This window comes from Balearica regulorum, chromosome 19 (assembly GCF_011004875.1).
Source record: "Balearica regulorum gibbericeps isolate bBalReg1 chromosome 19, bBalReg1.pri, whole genome shotgun sequence".
NCBI lineage: Eukaryota > Metazoa > Chordata > Aves > Gruiformes > Gruidae > Balearica > Balearica regulorum.
This window is the reverse complement of record NC_046202.1, coordinates 110,764-133,092: the sequence shown is the minus strand read 5'-3', so window position 1 is coordinate 133,092 and position 22,329 is coordinate 110,764. Positions and strand designations below refer to the sequence as shown.

General features: G+C 41.5%; 3 protein-coding genes across 8 annotated transcripts in view; 2 read left to right on the top strand and 1 right to left on the bottom strand.

Annotated features, from left to right (window-relative positions):
• The window catches only part of PITPNM3 (PITPNM family member 3), a 120,375-nt gene extending 114,328 nt beyond the window's left edge, over positions 1–6,047 (top strand). For all 6 annotated transcript variants that reach the window (XM_075771336.1, XM_075771338.1, XM_075771333.1 and 3 more), the window contains 3 exons: positions 564–747; positions 1,144–1,272; positions 1,672–6,047. In XM_075771336.1, the coding sequence (XP_075627451.1) occupies positions 564–747; positions 1,144–1,272; positions 1,672–1,980 (622 nt within the window). In that variant the 3' untranslated portion in view covers positions 1,981–6,047. The remainder of the gene's footprint in view (positions 1–563; positions 748–1,143; positions 1,273–1,671) is intronic.
• A 2,704-nt stretch (positions 6,048–8,751) lies between these two features.
• On the bottom strand, positions 8,752–16,172 carry PIMREG (PICALM interacting mitotic regulator). The gene is given in 6 exon segments (XM_075771356.1): positions 8,752–9,949; positions 12,194–12,289; positions 13,102–13,256; positions 13,258–13,431; positions 14,273–14,592; positions 16,054–16,172. Coding segments are annotated over 5 exon segments (843 nt in total). The 5' UTR covers positions 14,564–14,592; positions 16,054–16,172; the 3' UTR covers positions 8,752–9,822.
• A 2,283-nt stretch (positions 16,173–18,455) lies between these two features.
• Positions 18,456–22,007, top strand: FBXO39 (F-box protein 39). The gene is made up of 3 exons (XM_010306460.2): positions 18,456–19,805; positions 20,938–21,114; positions 21,879–22,007. Exons 1-3 carry the CDS (start codon positions 18,792–18,794, stop codon positions 22,005–22,007), a joined length of 1,320 nt encoding a protein of 439 aa, XP_010304762.1. The 5' UTR covers positions 18,456–18,791.
• Positions 22,008–22,329: the final 322 nt, after the last annotated feature.

Sequence of the window (22,329 nt, the reverse complement as noted above, 5' to 3'; positions counted from 1 at the left end):
TGATTAGCAAAGAGTGTATTTTGTGTTTCACTAACTTCAAATAAGGACATACTTCTACTTCAAAAAATAATCAAGTGCCATGAATCAAGAGCGTTTTTTGGAGGAAAAATTAAAAGGTCTTTTAATCCATTCTTGTCAAGTCTGTTGATGTTGCACTGGATGGGGAAATACAGCTCTCATTTTGGAACTTGCATGGGAAGGGAGGGATGTCAGTTTTCAAGGATTTCTACTCTTTACAGCTGAAATGGCAGGAAATCTCATTAAAGGTTTGAAAGGTAGCAGGACTTGATGTGTAGTAAGGTCTATTCTAAATACATTTTTAAATAGCTCTCATATTTTATATAACATATTGTATAACAATCTCTCTTGCTTCCCTCCGTCTCCCTCAAGATGTAGAAATTACTTAATTTCTCAATAGGAGCGCTTAGGCATGCTGCTTTCCACTTGTTGAAGGATAACATCCGACTTCTAACTGGGTCTGTGCTGAGCAAAGAAATGGTGACCTGACCTGTGGATATTGTTTCTCTTTCTGCACCTACATAATTTACCTGCTGTCCTTCCAGGCATTGGCAGGACCTGGGATATCTGATTATCTATATTACTGGCCGTCCAGATATGCAAAAACAGCGTGTGGTTTCATGGTTGTCTCAGCACAACTTCCCACAAGGGATGATCTTCTTCTCAGATGGACTTGTTCATGACCCACTGCGACAAAAGACCATTTTTCTCCGGAATCTCATGCAAGAGGTACTAGAAACCTGTTTGTAGCCTTAAAATCTTTTTCCAGAGAATGTCATTCAGTGAAGTTACAGATCTCCCTTCCTTTTGAACAGTAAATCTCACTGATCATCACAAAGTATTTTTGCCATTCCTCATTTCTTTTCTCACTTAAGAGCAAGGAAGGCTGATAAAATATCTGAAGGGGCCTCCCGGCATGACAAATAAATGAATGAACTGCTTGTTCTTTCCTGTGTGCGTATATGTAGTACTTGCTGGCATGCAGGCAGACAAATTTCACTTGCTGTGGTTTACAGAATGAGGTTGTTAACAATGAACTCATCTGCTGCTTCGTTGCAAAACAAGTGCCATCCTTGTGCATGGTGTTCAATAGAGCATTCACTTTGGAAGTAATATTTGTTTCAGTGCCACATCAAAATCTGTGCCGCATACGGTTCCATGAAGGATATTTCTGTGTACAATGTCTTGGCTCTGTCGCCATCCCAGATCTACATAGTTGGACGATCAACAAAGAAATACCAGGCACAGTGTCAAGTAAGTAACTCTTGCTACTCAATCAGGAAGTCCTAGAGGGGAACAAGGAAATGCATGTGTGTGAATGCATGTGCAAACACACACATAAAAAAGCTAAAAAGCAGAGGCAATGTTTCAGAGAAAGAAGGGAAGTTTTGGTTTCAGATGAGGCATTTTCTGGTGTGGTGAATAGTAAAGAGAATTGAGTGGTCATAGGTTGTATCTGCCAGTGCATGCATCACATATTGCTGAATGACAAAATGGAACAGGTTGCTGAAAGAAAAAAAGAGAGGCAAGAGGAGTATTAGTATTCTGTAGGTGTCTAACTGGGATGCCAAAGATAGGAACTTAATTCTTCATAGAGCTCATAGGTCGAGGCAGCAGTAATTTGTCACTCCCTTTCTTTCCTTCCTATTTCAGTTCCTCAGTGAAGGTTATGCAGCCCACTTGGCCTCGCTGGAGTTCAGTCTCCATTCACGACCCAAAAAGAACAACTCTCGGATGATCTTGAGAAAAGGCAGCTTTGGCCTCCACTCCCAACCTGAGTTTTTGCGCAAGAGAAACCATCTCCGCAGGACTATGTCTGTACAGCAACCTGACCCACCTTCTTTGAACCCCAAGCCAGAGCGTGCCCAGAGCCAGCCTGAATCAGACAAAGATCATGACAGGCATTTGCCCTCCATTGCTTGGGTTCGAGGTGGAGTTCACAAATTTGAATCTATCCCCTAGGAAGCTTGGGAATATAGATCTTGGGTGCACCTCATTAAACTTGTAGGCATGCCTCAAAGATGTTATTTAGGCAGCTTCAAACTAAGAGATGTAGAGGGGAACCTGTACTTTGGAGTCTTCCCTGTTCTGGAATCTGCCTTCTTACACCAACTGGGGAATTTCTAGTCAGTTCCTCTTGACATGTTTATTGGGAAATTTTAAAACAATCTAAAACTATCGCAAGTGCTTATAACATCAAAGCAACAGGAAATATCTTCGGTTATTTTTTACAACAGATATAATAAAACGTGCAATAAGAGAAAAAGCTGTAACAAGCTGATTTTACTCAGAAGGATTGTGGTAATTGGCTAACTAGCTGCACCCAAACCGGTATAAACAGTAGGTCCCATAGGTTACAGAGAAGGTTTGCACTTTAAACATTAAATAGTTGTATCTGCTTCCACTCGGCTTTCAATAATGTGATACGCTTGCAAGGGAAGCAGAGATGGGAACTGCGATAATGGGCGGTCAGGAGTTGTACAGCAAGATGGGTTGAAGGCACCCAAAAGCAAGATTTCCTTTCAGCTTACAGTGTTGGTCAACAGACCCCAACATGGGCACTCGTGTTTGTGTGAGGTGCTGGACATCAAGTAAATGGGAGAACTCCACTTATGAACCAAATTATTAAAACTTCATGTTAGACATAAATGTGTCTGCCACAGTTTGAAGCAGTTAGTGTTGCTGTATACAAAGTAATGTGCAAGTGTACAAAGATCCCATTGTTTTGTGGAACTTGGTGACTGTGCAAAATGTGCGGACTAATCCGAGTAAGGAGATGACTCTGACCATCTCAGTCCGAGAGACAGATCCTAAGATGGTAAGCTAAAGGGAGCCCTTTTACTAAGGGACCTGCAAACTTCAGAACAATCACTTTTCATTATTCTAGCTAGAATCTTTACACTAGAGGAGGAAAAAAGTAATGGAATTCCCATGGGTAAATTTTTTTACCTTCTCATGCTTTATAGCAACTGGTATGTTAAGGCAATCTATAGCATTCAGAATTGAAGCTCAAATGCTGTGAAGAATGGATATGCCAAATTACAGGTGCCAAATAGACATTTTCCTACTGAATTAAATTTATCTCAGATCTCTCAGTTCACTGTAAGTAAAATGTGTGAATTTTTCCCTAAGTGGTAATATTTCTAAAGTGTTGTAGTTAGTTTAACATAATAGCAGTTTGCAGATTCTTCATGCAGATATTTTCACTGCACTAAACTCACGAAGAGAACTTTCATGACTGAACAGAACCATGTTTTAAAACCTGCAATGAAGTTACAGGGGCACATAAAACCCCTTTCTTTTAAAAGTTTAAACCAGACTGTTGACACTGAGAAAGCTTGAAGTCAATAGGAGATTTCTTTTCAAGTTTGTTTAGTTTTAATTTCGGGGAGTTGGGGTGGAGAGGGTGTCATGCCATCCCTCTCCTTACTTTCAAGTTCTCCTAGTCTGTAGCTTAGACCAGAAACAATCTCTCAGCAAGTCTGTTGGTTAATGATTTTGAAAGTTGGCATGTGAGGCAAACAAGAAATGCAATGGAAAACTATTAAGACAGTGCAGAAGTAAACCTAAGTCTATACTCCCTATTGACCCAAGAGTTTCGGTGTGCTTTTTGAAGAGCATAGTAATGTGGCTTTTGCCGTAAAAGGCAGCAAAGTAGCTTATAAATGGAGATCTTTGATTTTTATTTTTTTTTCTTTTATACATTGCTTGTCAAGATTGTTAGTTACCTATCTCAAACTTCCTGAAAGATCTCTGGCACATCAGTAATTTGTTTTTTATAATGCTTCCTTTAAGGGAAGGGGTGATCTTTGCTGAAGATTTAGGAAAGACATTAAGAATTTGGTAGCTCACACTAATTGGGAGCAGGTAACTACATTACAGGAGGCTGGGCTTTTATGCTCTGTTGCCAAGTGAGCCAGCTACAAAAGCTAAATGAAAGATCTCCACAAACTGCATTGAAGCAGTCTTCAGGTTTACAAAAGCTTTCCTAGTAGTATCACGCTTTGTTCTTTAACCCACAAACTTGGAGGAGTTATTCTGTATTCTGTCTTGGTCCTCTGTGTGTATTAATTCTAATCATGTAGTCTGACTAGATAGAAGGAAGAAATTTTTTACAATGAGGATGGTGAAACTCTGGAACAGGTGGCCCAGAGAAGTGGTAGGTATCCCATCCCTGGAAATATTCGAGGTTGGGTTGAATGGGGCTCTGAGCAACCTCATCAAGATGTCCCTGCTCATTGCAAGGGGATTGGACCAGATGACCTTTGAAGGTCCCTTCCAACCTAAACCATGCTATGATTCTGTGATTCCTTCTCCTGTCCTTTGCAGCTAGGAGATTGCACAGGTACACCAGACTCCGTCTCCCTCCAGTCAGTTCACTGTTAGCATGCTCCTGCTTCTTTAATAGGTGTGGGAATCCAAGGCTTGTGAGGGAGGAACTCACTAGGCAAATTTTAAATTTGTTAAGGGGACTTAAGAGCAACATTGATCGCAAAGTTCTTTTAAGCACTGGCTGTTGTGTAGCGTGTCTCCTGACAGTAATCACTGTTTGTGCTGCACAGTTCGAAGATAATATTGCTTTAACCATCTACCTCCACCATCCAAGAAACTCCAAAATCTATTTTTCATTTTAAGTTGGTATAGTAGAAAGGCCTGCTTTCTTTCAAAAGGGGGATCTGTGTGTAATTCTGTGACTGTATTAAAGCAACTAGCATCTGAGCACAAGGTTAGAGAAATCTCCTAGGTTAAGGTCTGTCTTTTACTCTTGCAGACACAAGGTCATTTTGCTGGGTACCATGTCATGAAAATTGTGGGTTTGTGTATTTCTATTAATAACTGGGTCACCTCTACAGTAGTCACTGTGCTGGCTTCTCTTAAGAATATTATAAGCTAATAGTAGTAAAAAAAATGCGCGCGTGTGTGTGTGTGTGCATGATTTAGAGTGGTAACAATTTCAAAGTTTCTATACATGGTATTGAAATGAAGCTGAAAATATTTTCCCTAACTTCGTTTCCTACAGTATATGAGAGCTCATGTGACCTTTGCATAATTCCAACACTACTTCTTGCTCAGGGATAGAATGGTTTATCTCCTGATCACATGCCTCCAGCTGAGCACTTTGGCAAACAGTGATACAAACATTAGCTTGGATGTTAGGGCTTCATATTAATTAGGAGCTGATCTTCTGAAACATCAGATGCCAGATGCATTTGTTTTGTAAGCACTAGCCTGTTGCCACTAAAATGGTAAAACAACTTCTGTTGGAGCTGAGAGTATGAACAAGATGAGTGTGATTTTTAGACATCTCACCACTAGGCTGGCAGAACAAATATTCTGTGGCAATGGCTGGGGACCTCATGCATGTTGAAACCACCAGCTTCCCCCCCCCGCAGCTATGCTTGGGGTGATCCCTGAGGTTTGCCTGAAGAGTCTCTAGTTTTATAGCATAATTTTTCAATTGTGTTTTCTCTTGAAACATTTCCTTCTGGTCAGAATTTTAGTTACACACCTTGTCCACACGAAACTGCATGCAGTGGTTCATGGGCATTCAGTTTGCAATTGGATTTCAGTTTTACTTGTGCTTCCGTGGAAGGGTTATTAGTCCTCCTCAGCAGGCCATTTGCTGAGGATAAGCTTGATCCCACAGTTGTCTTATTCTCTGATTGCAAGTACTCATTGCTGCAGTCTCTGTGCAGTCAGCACTTAACCTTTATAGGCTATGGAAGTGTTAAAAGCATGCACAGAAGGGAAAGGGACAGAGAAGTCAGGCAGGAATGGTGGATGCACAGGGAACACAGGTTAGACTCATCAGTAGTTTCAGCACCTTCAGTGCCTCCAGGCTGTTAGAGAAAAGCACATTCTTTCAACCTGCTGAATGGAGGAAGCATAAGTCGAACTGTAAAATACAAAACTGTTAATCCAGTGGGGTGCTAAGGCAGAAGTACAAGTCAGTGCAAAGTAGGCCACAGTTGGAAGCATTTACTTCTTTGCTTTGTTGATACAGATCCAGTTTTAAATTACTGTAAAAACCCCAACACACACCCCCCCCCCGAACAAACAATGGCTGTTTATTCAATTTTGTTGTCTAGTTAAGTAAGTTTGAAAAAAGATATCATTGTATAGAGTGCAGAATATTCCACAAACCTTAATAGTGATGTTGATACAAATCTGCTTATTTTGAATAACTTTAAAAAAAAAAAAAGTGTTTGCATACACTAATGCTCTTGGGAACAGATTCTTGCTTGACCAAAGTAGTTTTGTGGCATGGTTTGTATCTATTCAGCATAAAATTTTGTTAGGTGTAAAAATGACGTGGCATTGATAATTTTTCTTGTTCATTGGGGTTCATGAGAGCTGCCATTTTGATTTCTTTACATGAAAATAGACTCTTAATTCTTACAGATTATTTCACCTGTTCCTCTAGTACCTAGGCAAGTCACTTCTAAATGGAGTTAAAACTGTCACTGGTTATGCAGAGTGGAATTATCAGTAAACTAGAGAAAAAAATTACACACCTTAATCTACTATTAAAATAAGCAAAACAATGACACTTTATCTGGAAGCTCCACCATTCTGCAAAATAGCCTTTGTTTGCCATTATTAGTGAACAAGTTGTCCCATGTATACATTGTGGTCTTTGGGCCAGGGCACTACTAATGTGTGTATTTAAGCAAATCCCCAATATGTAGGCCTATAGTATCATCACATACTTCATGGAATAAATTTAGAAGGGATAAAAAGAAATTTTTCCTTCTTCCTATATTGCTTCCTGCCTTAAATTTGCTAAAACCTCTGTTTATTAGCATTTTTAATAATACTTGTAATCAATAGGTATTTTCAGGTTTTAAAATTTGTAAGTGCAACAATTGTTACTGAACAAATAGGATTTTCCCCAGGTTTTTTTCCTCCTCTTTTTTTCCTCCATCTAAGCCACAGAAAGGTGAGTACATCATAAAAGTACTAGATGATTGGAGTACGGGCACCTTTTTAATAAGTTGATTGGCTTGGCTTAATAATGGAGAGAAGAGACTGTACACTGCAATTTCATCATTTTTCTGGTTCAGGCTTGAAATGTGGGATCTGAACTCAAGATTTGCTGCATTGAATTGTTCATTATTTCAGGCATGCAGGGGAGAAAGTGGCACTTTCCATCCTCATCTGGAACTGGTACAGGATAGACTTTTCATAAACACAAAACTTTCCAACTTACCTCCTCAGCTTCTCTAAGACCAATGATTCCTCATGGTCTGTGTTCATAGCTTCAGCAGAAATTGTGACAATTAATGTAATTTGACTTCCATGATGTTTAATCACTCAAGTGTAAATACAGGTTTCTACAGATGATCCTAAATTCAGTCCCCCATAAAAAATGGACATAATAATGCATTTTCCTGGCTGAAGAGAGCTCTTTTTTTCAGAAATAAGAAATGGCCTGGAACAGCTAGAATCCTGTGCCATGGACTCTGGAATCGAAGTCAGGTGTTGGTATTTTCTCTTTTCCCTCATTTTAGCTCAAGCCCAAGTTTAGCCTCTGCTTGTATTTATCTCAATAAGCTACCTTTGGAACTGGATATAATTGGGGGGCAATGGGACAACATGAAACAAATTTGGTAGTTCCTTTCTCATTTGTAAGGTTATACAGAACTGGGGGGGGGGGGGGGGGGGGGGAAGGAGGGGGCGGAAGAGAGAGGCAGGTTCACTGTGACATGCTGGGAGATGGTATACCAGAGATTACAATGTTGAAACATAACTTACAGATTGCAAGCTTTAAAGAGAAGGTTATTCTGGGAGGACTGGTGTAGGGCCCAGAATGGCAGTCCTCTCACAGAACCCCAAGCCTTCTGCTAACTTATTTTTCTATTTGTGGGGGAGGGAAGGGGGCAGTCCACTTACAACTAAATTCATACAAGGAAACTTGAAATTGTACATGTTCTTTCCGTCTATAGTTTTATTAAGTACATACTTTTAAATATTGTTTGTCAGTGAGAAGGTTCTATCTGGTGACAAATGTTTATATTTCTTATGGCTGCCTTGTAAAGATTCAAAAATGTACAATAATGAATTTCTTAATATGAACTAAGGAGTAAGATTTCTACAACTGGTAAAGATTTTGATGTGCGCTGGTTTTTAAAATCTTATAACAGATTAATCACTTAAATAAAACCTCTCTTGCCTTTAAGCAAACAGTGTCACTGATTTTTCTCACTAGTGATATGGGAACTATTAGGTCATCATTGTACATGTCCTAGTAGCCCGTGGAAACAGTATAGAGGTTGTTTAATGCATCTGACTGTCTGAAATAGTACTCAGACTGGAGGTTGACTTTTCACAAAACTCCAACCCTCCCTCCTTTTGAAAAGTCATACAAGAAAATGTTCCAGTAATATGATACCATCATTGTGAAAGCTTTATAGAAGTAGTTTCAGTACATGCAAAGAATAACTTCAAGCTATTGTTCCATATAGAAGGTGGATAAAATCTGAAAGCCTGGAAGTCAGGGTTGTTTTCATGTTTCCAGGCCTCATTAACTGTTTCAATATTTTAAAACAGTCCAGTTTGACAAGAAAAAAGAAAAATTGGGAGCAATACTTACACATAAATCAGAATTGAACATGACTGCTTCCCATATTTATACTTAATACCATTAAAGTGTTAGTAGTTTTACTAAATTACATGTGCACCTTAAAAATTATCAAGTAGAGCAAAGTTTCCCAAATCAATCTTTCGTTTGAAGAAGGTTCATCTTAGAGTGAATGTAATCTGAAAGCCTGCACAAAGCTGCTGCCATGGAAAACAGCCCTGGTGTTGAATTCTAGAAGCTTGAGAAATCTTTGCTTTAGTTTTAAAGACTAAACTTTGTTAAACTGCATCCCTTACCAAAAAAGGCTCATCAAATGAATGTTACTTTTATAAAAAAGTAGAAGCCAATTAGAAGCAAAATACAGATATCAAATGCTTAGTGTACTTCATCACATAAAATACCTGCACTGTGATATTAGCTAATAACAGTAGTTGAAAGAGGTTACATTAATCGTAGAAACCAATTTCTGTGTATAACGACAGAGGTTGTAGTACAAAAAACAGTGTTTTTGCCAAAATGCTATTTAAAGCAGCAGCAAGAAATTACAAAGTTGTCTTGTCTAGAACCCTACTACTTAAGATGATAGGATTAGTTAGGCTAATCTAATAGCAATCCTTAAGGCCATGAATTAGAGTACTAATCTGGCTCCTCTCTTGTGGCATGAGTGAATCCACAGAAACCTGTTGCCCTGGAATGCCATTTGCCATCAGAACTCAAACAAGCCACTACTGTTTCATTAACTTCCAGTTAAAAACATGATGCTTAATTTTTGGGTTGTTCATACACAGAAAAAAATGTTAGGCTTTCAAAATAACAGACCAGTACTTTTAGTATGCAAAGTACTCATACTAAAATTCATGGCAATTGGATACACGTCTAAGTACTACTATTACCTATGATCACCTTTCATATGTCTGTGGCCCTTGCTCTGGCCATTCCTACTGGTCAGTTCAACATCGGTTTCAAAGTACTCGCTGCCCTATGAAAGTCACAGTCCAGATGGTCCCTCATCTCAGCAGGAAAGAATACACCGTGGTACAATTTTGCTTCTCCTGTTAATTTGAAAAGAGATAGCAAGGGAAGGGAAGTCCTGAGCTGCTTTGTCAAGAAAGATTAGAAAATATAATGGCTTGTTCAATGTATAGAGTGCACTCTTTCAAGTGCTACACAGAGCTCTCCTTTATATATGATCACAAACTAACAATAGTTACAGCTGTCTCTGTCTAGGTAATAAGTGCTCGATGGAGTTTCTTTGCTCGCCTTCCGATAGCTTGAGAAAGTTTCCGAGATCGATGCGCAGACTGTAAGTTTTGTGCCATTAGATAGGAGTAGTTTGATATTGCGCGTTGCCTGCAGAAGAACAAGACTGCAATTAGCGCATGAAGTCAGTAAGGTTAATTAACTGGTTGTCAGGCAAACTCCTGGAAAACTGTTAGATTAGAGCAAGAAAGAGGTCTGGGACCTGCACATTTTCACTGTATAACAGTTCTAAACACCAGCAAGAAAATATTTTGTTAGATTCAGTGAGCATAAATGGCAGTATGCAACTTAAGTACTGCAATACTTTAACCAGCAACAGGAGCATTTCTTGTGATATCCAATTCATTAACATTAGAACAATACATGGAGCTGGCAACTATTAACAGTTTGAGATCAAGGTTTGTTTCATCATGGAAAAGATGAAAAGGGAGCTGTAATACTAAAACTCACAGCAACTGCATAACAGAATAGAAAGTCTCATGCAAGAGTGTAAGGGCACCTCCAAAAAATTTTATTTCGTAATTATTCCAGTAGGCAACCTACAAACCAGCCAGTGACAAGAGTACATTGTATATATCTACACATGCAGGAGAACTGGACCAAATTGCTTAACAGAAGCTGTACACATCACTGTTTAAAGCTTCAGTCAAACATCTGAAACTGCTCTCATCTTTCCTGAAATGTTACAGTAATCAACTTCTTACGCCTATCTTTGTTGCTAAAACAGGACATAGTATTCAGGATTTAACTCTCCCTTTATTAAAAGGAGTGCTTCCAGCATAATGGGGGAAGGTATTGTCACAATACAGATCTCAGTGAAGGTAACAGGCATTCACCTGGTAATGGTTCAATGAATTGATACTAGAAGTGATGTTTAGAAACTTACAGCAAAGAATTCCTGTTCCCATACATTTAGGTACAATTGCTGTGTTTGTTTAAAAATGCCAGCAACACAGGTATCAACTGCTGTTTATTGTGATATTGTGACAAAGACAGTGCTAGGGATATAAAATAAATTAGACAACTGAGGGTAATATTTTGTTCTGTCATGCTTTATGATCTTCATTAGTAATCAGTGAGAACTGAAGTTGAGTGACATTAGTACCAGTAGTTTTCTGGTCTCGGGTGAGAAAAGCTGCTGTTTGCATTGAAACCCAAGTTACAGTTCATTGCACATCCACAAGGTTTCACTAATCCACAATGTAGAGGTGAAGTTTTACAAGTGCACAATGATCTGCTGTAGCAGACACAGCCACAGTGAATATGAGGGAAGAACCCTGTGGTTCCGCATAAGACTACTTTAAAGAAGCATGAGTTATTAAGCCTTTCTCCAAGCAGCAGGTTTTCTCCCCACAGATGCATGCAGGTATAGACAAGGTAGGTGAACAACTACTTTACCTGGTTGATACTATCTTCAGTTACGAATGAGAGAAACTGTCATATCACTAACAGATGGGAGAATATTAGGAGTGAGATTTAGTGAACTTTCAATGGATATGATCATTAACTCAATACAAGATTTAACCTATAGTTACCTAGAAACAGTCCCATTGGTAAAAATTGCATTTTTTTGGAATTATGTAGGATTTTAAGCCCTTACCTCTTTGTAGATAGAAGTACTTAATGCTAAGCCCTCTCTAGAGGATTTGAGGTGCTTGACATTTAATTATTGAATGCTTGACTTCAAGTGTTCTAAGAGAGGAAGAGGTTTTAGGGACTTGCCCTGGGACAAGACTTCTGACCTTTAGTTTTTACTGTCTTAATATGTTTTAATAATTCAGAATGACATAACCTTTACAAACACAGCAGCCTACCACCTCATGGGTTAACCAAGGTATTATATAAGAGGCTTCTGCATCCTCTAAATTTTTGAGTTACAGATACTGTGGACTATTTGATAACATAATGCTACCTAATAAAAGGATTGTCTTATAAACGTGCGGGCACCAATGACAGTGTCAGCTCAATGGGATTGCCCAACACCACACACACACGCACCCCCCCAGCCTGGATTGGCACCTCTTTTAGACAGTGGCAGAGAGGTACTGTTCTCACACAAGCTCAAAAGTAGGCTCCTCTTGCTGGGAAAAATCTGACTTGCACAGCAAGAAACCTGAAGACAAGGAGAGTATTTGACAGGTTTTAGAAGCTGCAAGTCCAACTGCAGATTTAATCTGCACAGGTATCTTGAAGACAGGCTCTGCTATGTTACAGCTGAGAAAGTTCTGCCACTATTCCTCATCCTCAGTTACAGGGATCACTTAACCTGCACTTGGCAATGTCCGAGTGGGAGGTAACGTTGCTAAAAGCTGAGGGACAATTAGTGGTATTTACCTCTCCTCTTGCACAATGGCATCATCAAATGCCTGGGAGATATGCTTCAGTTGGCAAATCCCTGAGGAGACCAGCTCCAACTCGCAGTCAAACTCTCTGCAAACAGAATGGTCATTACTAAAGATCAAACAGGACAGACTGACTATGTGACACTACCAAATCTCTATTCCAGCAGTAAGAACTCTAGTTACCTCCAGACTTTACCCAGAGAAGTTAAGGGCTGCAGCAATCATGCTCCTAATTCCACTGACCTATGGCTTCACATCTCCATTCATCCTTAAGACCACTATCTTCCAATTCAAACACTGTGTTCAGATTCACAAGGCTTGGATTCAGCTTCTAGCTTTGACATTTCTCACATGACTTTGACCAAAACAAAACCCTATGTGTGTGCATTATTAAGTATTTCCCTAGGTCACAACCCTTTATCTAATTTGTGTTAAATCTGAGGAAAGAATCTCTCTACTCTCCATAAAGAGCTCAGCATAAGCAGAGCTATTCCAGGTATCTTAGCAATGCAAATAGCAACTTTGGAAAAGTTAGAGCTAAGTAGGAGTGAGATGCATTGAGAGCATTTTTCTTTACCAGAAAGGCATCAGCAAAGAACTCTGGTATGTCTGTAGTGTCTGGTAGGGATTGGTGCTGAGAAACATGGTGTAAACTTACTTACCCAGTGGGAAAATGATTTTTAAAAAGTTCTTGTCACAGCACAAAATTAAGTTTCATGTTTCAGCTTTATGCAGTGCTCAGTCCCTGTCTATACAGGGACCTGTAACTACTTAACTGTTTGAACAGCACACCCTTTCAGGGGAATAGGATAGCAACCTTCATAGCTTGTTTTTCACCTTACAAGATACTCTAATCACAGTAATAAATGAATAAAAGGTTTACAGATTAATGTGACTTACATCTTTCTGCTGGCAGAAGCAGGTGATGAATAAGGGCTCTTCAGTGCTGCTGCTCTTCTTGATCTCCGGAGAGAGACTGCATCTTTACCAAGCCAGGATGAGAAACCCCTCCATTCTCTATGTTCTGACACCCTTGGCCCAAGCAAGGTTTTTTTTGCTGGATCTTGGGGTGCCTTTGGAACTGGCTGCTGGAGTTACTTTCTTCTTATGGCGAGGAGTTCGAGGTGTAATACTCTTCTCGGTAGAACTGGTTGCACAGCTTCTGCTGATGGATTCAGCTGGAAGGGTCACCATCGAGTGTACTGGGCTTTGGCAAGACTTCTGTATTTTCTGAAAGAAGCATTAGACAGGCACGTTATGCTAAATAAACTCAATTAGCCTAGAGTTTGGAACAAGAAAAATAAGGAACATTTGAGCTGAAGCCGTAGCTTTCATTCTCATATCAGGTTTAGTCTCTAGCACGAATGCTTCTCAACCCTCTGTAACCATTTATGTTGGATGAGTCATTTGCTCCCCCAGTCCTTGGAACTTGTCATGAACTTCAGCAGGCATTGTAACAGAGCTCCTGCTGGTCTTACGTCAGAAACCCTGGCTCTTTCCTGCATACAATTGATGCGGTTAAAATCAGAGGTCTCCACCAAAGGTAAATGCAAGCTCAAGCTTGCTACCCTGCTACCATCTAGCAGTTTTTGTCAGTCCACATTTAGATTGACTGTAATGAAGAACATGCTAATAAATAGTATGGATAGGGGAAAAGGAGTTAAAAAAAAAATCCAAAGTGCTACAGCTTCCTCAGAAACGATTCTTTGCAAGCAATGGCAGTCTCTACCCATTTATTCCTTGTGAAGGCTGCTCTGCCATAGATGGTGAAATACAGTAGGGGAAAAGCATTTATTTAGCAACATAATAAAAGTTTTGATGAAACTATGTCTCATATTTCTTCTTTTCACCTTCTTCCCTGTTCTGCCAGATCCATAATTTGCCTTTCTATACTTTAGCAAGAATATTACAGATTTTACTAGTTAGTAGCTATGAGACAACCATGACAGTATGCAAGTGCATGCAATAGACTCTCTGGAATACAGTATTCTGTACAGAGTCCAGAAATCTTAGTTCTGAAGTTGAAGCAAAAACTAAACTCCATCCACGCTCCACTGCAAAGACAAAATACCTGGGACATTGTTCCGAAAGCATTTTTTGCTGTTCTTTTAATACTCTGAAGAGTTTGGCACTTCTGTCTTGCTTCCAGACTTTCCCAAGTTGGGGTCTTACGAAAATTCAGTTCTACTTGCTTTAATGGTACTCGCTTCCTTAGAGACATGCGGATGGTATTGAGAGAACTCAAAGAAGCCCTTCTCTTGAATTTGTCAGGTACAGGGCTGTCGTTCTCATCGAAGTCAGCTAGGAGCTGGTGTTTCTGCCAGGCCATTGTTGTCTTGACATTTTGGAGCACAGATACCATCTTGTTTCAGTTCTTGGTCAACTTTATTTCTAAAAGAATCAGAATGAGAGCAAGAATTAGAGCAAGGTACAATATATTCAGTTATATTTGTCTGAAACAGCAAAATCAGAGCTGAGCGGATTTTTACTTGGAAGCTTGAAGGAGAACAGCATTGATTTCTACGACTATTTAGGTCTGTACATGTCCATGAAGAAGTCTTGTACTGCATTTCCAGCACTGGACATCAGATCCGGTAAGCTGTGAGACTCAGGCTTGTGAGGTAGAATGCTCTGTAACTGCAAATTTCTTGTTGGTGTCTCAGACTAAGGTCTCATGTCCCAAATTTTTGCCTTCATTAAGCAAAACAACCTTCCACTGCCGGACCAGTTTACACAGCTGCTGTTGTCTCCTGCCTGAGTTGCTAGCTGAAAGCTCACACTTACGTCAGTTATGATTGCAGATACGTAAGTCCTGAAACGAACAGGATTGTTACTGGCAGAAGACATTGGTGGGAAGGGCTAAAATGCCCGTTACCTATATGATATATGACAATTTAAACACACATCTATATATAGTTTAAATTCTTCATTTTCACTAGCTATCAAGCTAGCAAATTACTTCTAACAAGCAACTGAAATGCAAATGTATTTTAACAATCTGAATTGAGAATGAATTAATTTTACCAATACTTCATTGCAGATTACTGTTAATAAAAAAAGCTGGGAGGTCTCTACCATCATTGTATCACCTATTAGGAAAGCCTATTGATATGCCTTACTATCTCTGATCTCCTATATTGCCTCCATCTCTCACAAGTGGCCTTAGTTGTGCCAGAAAGCAATAAAGGTTACTGGAATCTTTTAATCCAGAAGGTGTTTGGGATATTAACACCTTGAATGCATTCCTGCATGTGTCAACTAGGAAAGGCTAGTAATCGGGTAACCGGTCAGTTCTCTTCCTAGCTCATAGCTTATCCAGCTTCCTTTTGATAAACTGCTAACTTCTGTTGATTAATTAATGCTAGAAAATATTACTCGGCTGAAACGCCCAGAAGGGAGTAGCTAGCATCCCAGGGTTACATTTATCTGTTATCAGACTGGCATTGCACAATACAGCGTGGTGCTCTAGTTCACCTGGAGCTCACGGCAAAGACTACAGGCAGCTTCTACACCAGGCATCTGAGGCCTGTCGCGATAACACGACCATGCCCCTGGGACCCATCCGAGCAGTTCATGCTGCTCGGCGGGACTTCGCTCTCGTGGCTGGGATTCCCTGCGCTCCCTACTGAAGCTGCGGCCCGGCTAACCGAACCGGTTCTGCCCCGCGGGACCTGACACGGCGGCACAGGGCAAGCCCAGCCGACGCCATTATTTCGCCCACTAGGGACAGCTGGAACAACAAGCGCGAAAGACGACACTAAGGCCGGAGGAGACCAGCTCAGGCCTCTCGCACGACCAGGAAACGCGGGCCGCGACCGGGCTGCTCCGGCAGCTGCTCGGGACTGTACTCACAGCTACAGGCGAGACCGGGACCGACCCGCCGCCACCCAACAGGAGCCTCCCTGCGCCTCCGCCGCCGCGTTTGAACGGCGCACCGCCCACTGCCGCTCCCCGGATTGGCGCCGCTGCTGCGGCCCGCCCCCATTGGCTGCGCCCTTCGCACGCGCGGCGGCCGTAATATGGTTCGGCGCCTGCGCGTCGGCTGCGGCAGTTCCGTGAGGGGAGCGGGGTTGGGTGTGCTGCCTGCCTGCAGGGCAACTGTAGGGGCGCTGATGGTGGCGGTAGCGGTCAAGCACGGGCAGCACTGCTGCTTCCCCGTCCCGTCCTTCCCCCCCCCCCCACCCCCGGTTCAGTGCCTTTGCGGACCTGTGGTCTGAAGATCCAGGTCAGCAGAATAGCAAAAGTATTCAGAGGCTGGATTGCCCACTTGGGTATCCAAGCTGTGGCTCCTGTTACTTCTGGTAATTATGAGCAAAGGTCTCAGAAGGGGTTTTTTGGGTTGGTTTGTTGTTTTTTTTTTTCTCCACCAGCCTCTGCAGCTCTTGCTGGAGGAGACAGCTGGTGTAACTGCATAGTGTTGTACTGGGAACCACCTAGGATGTTCTCTAGCATATCAGGCAGCAAAGGCCAAGTGCAGAGAAAGTGGTTTGGTTTGGATTTTTGGTGCGGGTTTGGGTGTTTGGGTTTTTTTTTTGGGGGGGGTGGTATTCTACGCTAGAGGAAAACAAGACATGGAAAGCATTTATCTTTAAAACATTTCTACCTGAAAAATTGCTCTGTAAAAAGCTGTAGCATCTTCTGTTTTTTTGCAAAGATTTGGTTTGGTTTCCCCCCACCAAATTAAACTAAGAACTGAAAGCTAGAGACACTTCCATAGCTAAGACTTGGCTTAGAGCCAGCGGGAAGCCAACCCAGTAACACTGCAGGATGCCTTGAGTCCCGCTGTTGGCTTATAAACATACTTTCTGTAAGTTCCTAAGAGCTATGGTTTAAAAAGTTCCACGTGATGATGTTTGTATCCCTTTGTATTCACACACTATAATATGGGCAAGTATAGCTCAATAAATATCCCTTATTAATAGACATGTGTTTCTATGTATTACAATCCTATATGCTGTTCTAAGGGCTATCTTGAGAGCTGGGGCTTTGGCTTGGCACTTTGGATGGAAAGGGGAATTAGACATGGTGCTAATTGAACAGACAGTATATACAGGCAGGGAGATAATGTGTGACAGAAGAACTGTAGGCCAAAAGGGAAGCAGCAGGCTGAAGCTGAACTGGGCAGTCAGCCTGTCCTTTCATGCCTATTTATAAAATTAAAATAGAATTGTCTGAGCCTTTGTAGTTGTAAACAGACTCTTAGGGATCTGCATGTTTTCTGCATCTTACGGTGCCTTTGTTGCTTCCATCCATTTCAACTTTGTTACTCAACAGAACAGCACATGCAAAGGAGGAAAGGTAGATTGATTGGAGATTGGCATCATGTACTTTTGAGTTGCATCTTCTTGTAGTTCTATCAGTCAATAAGCCTTGATTTTGTGGTAGACCGTAAGAAAGTATCTCTAGATGTCTGTCCAGTTTCATCCCCAAGAGCTAAGGAGTGATGTAGCAAGTGGACATAAGACGTGTGCGCTATAGAGGTGGGAAGTAAGTGCATTCTGAATTTTTGCCTCGCTGCAACAAAACGCTAGCTTTCCATGCCCATGGATTGTTCGCAGAGCCAACTAATAGCCTGACCTTATGAAAACAAGCACCACAACTGAATTTATGCAAGGGCAAACAGTGAACAAAGGCAACTTGAGCCAAGTCACTTGGGCTAAGGTGAAGACAGTGAAAAGGAAAAGCAGACTTAGGAAGTAAGAAACACAGGCCTGTTTGCCCTTGCATAAATTCAGTTGTTGTGACATCACAAACGTTACCAGTGTGCGCCATGGCAATGGCTGAACTTTGCGGAGGGAGGGGTCAGAGGTGGAGAAATCGTGAACTCTCTGGAGGAAGACGATGAGACCTGGCAAAGTGCGCAGGAACCTGAATACTTACACAATCCAGCCGTGAGAGCGGAACCGGTACCTTCTTGCACTGTGGTGGTTTACTTATGTGTTTTACCACTACCCAGTTGGTCTTCTGACTTGCCAGTCTTCTCCCTGTCCATTGGTGCACAATGACTGAACATCCTGCTTGAACCAAGTGATGGAACAGCTTATCTTGCTTATTACTCTCAACAGAGAATGTACCTTAATCTATGTCAGGGTATTACCTCAGATGATTGTCATGGAACAGTACCCCATAAGGATAAGAAAAGCCATTTGCACTAGTTTTGCGCCAACAATACTGTTCAAACGTGTACAGCCAAAAGCACTGGATACTTTTAGACACTAGGCATCAGGCCACAAACTGTTATTGATTACAGCTGATGCTAACCAAAGGTTTCTAGAGGCTATGGCTGCTGTAGCAGCAGTTGATACCATTTCACTGTTTAGCTAGACTGAAGGCCAAAAAGTTAAAAGATGTGTCCTGTGCATGTACTGTGATTGTTCTTCACTCATTGGCTTTTTTTTTGTTTTTAGTTTAGACTCAAGAGCTTGTTTCACCCTGACAGCTTCAGTACAGAGGCAAAGAAAGGATTGTTGGTTTTGAATGTGAAGTAAACTTTCATCCATTTACTTGGAAGGCCAGAAATATACCCACAGTTTTCTTTATCTAGGTTTGGCTCAACACCCAGAAGAGAAGTAAAAAAACCTGCCTTCTCAATGGAACACAACAGTGAACCCGAGCAGAGCGCCTGGGCTCATCTACCTGATGTCTGTCTGAGGCGTGTCTTCCACTGGTTAGATGACAGGGACAGATCTCGGGCTGCCTTGGTCTGTAAAAAATGGAGTTGGGCCATGTACTCAGGATCCCTCTGGAGAATCAGAACCATCACATTCTATGGCCGACCATCAAGGGCACACACTTTGGAGTTTCAAAGTGCACTGTGGTATGTCAAGAAATTTGGCAAGTATTTGGAGCACCTTGAGATCAAATTATCGAATCCTTACAATACTGCCTGTACCCAAAAATTTCAAGTGACCATGAGAGGTCTTCTTTCACACCTGGGTAAGTGTAACAGTCGCCTAGTATCCCTGAGCATCAAGTACCTGGAATTAGACCGCTTCATCTGGAAAAATGTGGTCAGGGCTGAGTTTATCAAGAACTTAGCTACCTTCCTGAAAAGAATGAGCAAACAGCTTGATTACCTCAATTTAAAAGGAGCAAGAGTAACCTTGGAAGAAGGCTGTGAGCTTCTGAATTCTCTGAGCTGCCTGACAAATAAGAGCTTTGTATCTAAAATCAATATTGAGGATTTCTTCAGTCTCCACCTTCCTGTCTACAGCAGTGCCTTGTTCCACCAAACTATGTCCAAGTTCCACAGCCTGGTCACCCTGACTTTCAATTATAACTGCATCTCTGATGAACTGCTGGACATCCTGCAGGAGCACAGTGCTCCTTCCCTGTGCACCTTGAATATCAAATGTCATATCCATGATCCTCATGGGCAAGTGGTCTGGGGAATGTCATGGGCAAAATTGGCCAAGAGAGCTCCAAAACTGACTGTGAACTTTTTCTTTGAGAGAGTTATGAAGCATGATCACCTAGCCAGGATCCTGCTAGTGGAGATCCCAGTCAGGAGCATTAGTCTGCGGAGCTGCTATTTCAGTGACCCAGACTGGATAATGAGACCTACCCTCACCAACCTCCTCCCAGCCTACTGGCATGTTCTGCAGGTAAGGGAAACAATAGTGACATCTTACTGCAATATCACAAAGCTAAGCAAAGTAATCATATAGGCCTCCTGCATAACAGTAGTCATCAATAGAAGTTCCTGACCATTTCAGTTTTATCTTAAGAGGGTAATTTTCATAAGAAGGGAGCCATTCCAGTGTTCCAGCTATAGTCTACTTCAGGTAATTATCCTTGCCCAGTCGCAATCCCCATTATGCTAGTCTTCACTGTCAGGCTGATGTCAGGTTGCCCTCATAAAAAGCTAAAACACCCGAAATACCGGTGGTGGTACTGTCAGCTGTGAGGAAAAAGAACCTTTCAGGCAAGAAAACAACATTTTTGTAAGAAAGTTTTAGGCTTATTCTGGTTAGACACCTTCATGTTTAGTAACTGGTAACTATCTTATCCTTTCAGATTTTTTTTTTTTTTCTGAACCCCACTCCTTTGCAGGGGAATCAGCATATGAGGAAAATTGAACACCTGGTTTGCTTACAGAGCTGTAGCCTACATCAACCTACACTGATGGTTTTGCTCCATTTTGGCAATGCACAAATGTCTTGCAGCCCATGTAAATTAACTGGTGCCCATGCACTTGGGTATCAACAAGGATGTGTCACCAAAGCTTTGCAACAGCTGACCCATGTAAATGTGCATCAGGTCTTTGCGTGCTTGAGGGAAGCGCACAGCCTTATACCTGACAGTTGCTGACAGCTTTCTTCAAGTTCTCTTCCATTGCAGCGTTTCCAATAAACACCAGAGATCTGTAAAGCTTTCTAGAAATTATCTTTGGAGCTATTTTTGTGTCTGGGATAATTTCCAGTATGTCAAATAAGATCATGGCATGAGCTGTGGATGTAGCATGTTTTAATGGTAATAGAAGTTGTCTCATCTCTTAGGATGATATGCAATACACAAAGGATTCCCCCCCCCCCCCATCTTAATGGGAGAGTGAAGATTACTGTAGCATATACTGTTACAATACAAGACTGGTTCTCTGCTAATGTCAAGGTGAAAAATTGATCTGCTGACAGTCACTTCTGTTGGTAAAATTGGGAAACTCTTGTTTACTGAATTCTAGTTACTGCGCTCACAAGCGCTGTTCAGTAGGACTAACAGTGTTCATTCTTTTTCAAGAAATTAACACTTGAATTAAACAATGACCGTGAGCTCCTGGACAATGAACTGCTACAGCTCATCTTACTGTGCAAACAGTTGTTATTTCTGAAAGTCTGGGCATTTCTAAGTGTCACCTTTATGGACAGGCTGCTACAAAACCGTGCAGAAAGGAAATGTATTTTGACTACCATAAAGGTAAGACTTTGTGCTTCAAAACTCCCATTCCCTTCCTCTCTCCAGTACCCAGAGAAAGGTGAGGTCCCCTAGACCCATAGAAAGGTCATTTACAGAAATGTTAACATAACTACCTTCCCTATATTATGTTTTAGCACTATAATGAGCCTGAGAACCACTCTCAGAAATGGGGCTTTCCAACCTACTTAGCCATGTACAGAATACTACAGAAGTTTAATAACAAGCCCCAACAATTCCACAAGTCCTTCCTATGCTGGGGTTCCCTCTGTCACCTCTAGTTCAAGCTAGGGATTCTCAGGCACCTCCCAGGCCCACTGCTTACGTCTATGCTCAAATTGAGGCATGTGGGTTGAATCCCACTAAACTGCAAAAAAGATATAAACCCATCTCACTCTTTAGGGATGCTGTGTTGAACTGAGGCCAGACCACAACTGTAGCTGGTGTAAATCATGCTGTCATGCTACTTTGCATGCTAGATTCTGAATTTAGTAGATCCCCCCAGATCTGTGCAGATCCCAGGGATGCATCAGTTCTGGGGGGGGTAAAAGGAACCTTGCTCTTCCAAAAAATTCTTTGGCAGGAGATGATGTTTTCAGTCACTTTGGAGTGAAAACAGAGTAAAACCTCAAGATTTTATTCAAACCCAAGGAATTTGGCTTCTCTAGATTCCTCATTAGTCACAGAAACTTCTTCTTGTTGCGAGCTTTAACGGGCTGAGCCTGCTCTACCTGTCTGAGAGACGTGACTGTCATTCGTGCATACAGGTCAGGATTTACACAGCCCGACAAGAGACCAGTGAGGTGGATCAGCTGTTGTGCGATATTTACAGGAAGTTCAAATACCTGATTGACTCAGAGCTGAATTATTTTGTCATCACCTACCCAATGGTGTAAACCACAGGGAGAGAGAGAAGAAAACCCAGTGACATCTACAAGCAATGAACGGATCCTTTGGAGGGCATTAGCAAGGGATTTGAATCTTGACAGCAGTGCCTCTGAAAGGGAGATACCATTACAGCAAGAGAGAGGCAAGGGACAATTTTACGCTCTATACATTAAAATGTTGGACTTGAGAACCAGCCTCCTATGTCTCCAGCATCATTTATTCTTGCCCTTGCTTTGTTTTTCCTCACAAGAACCAAAGGAAGCAGCGAGCCCTTTACCACCTTTACAGGGCCTCTAGTAAAAGTAAGGCCCTCTTCTTTTTTCAGCACTT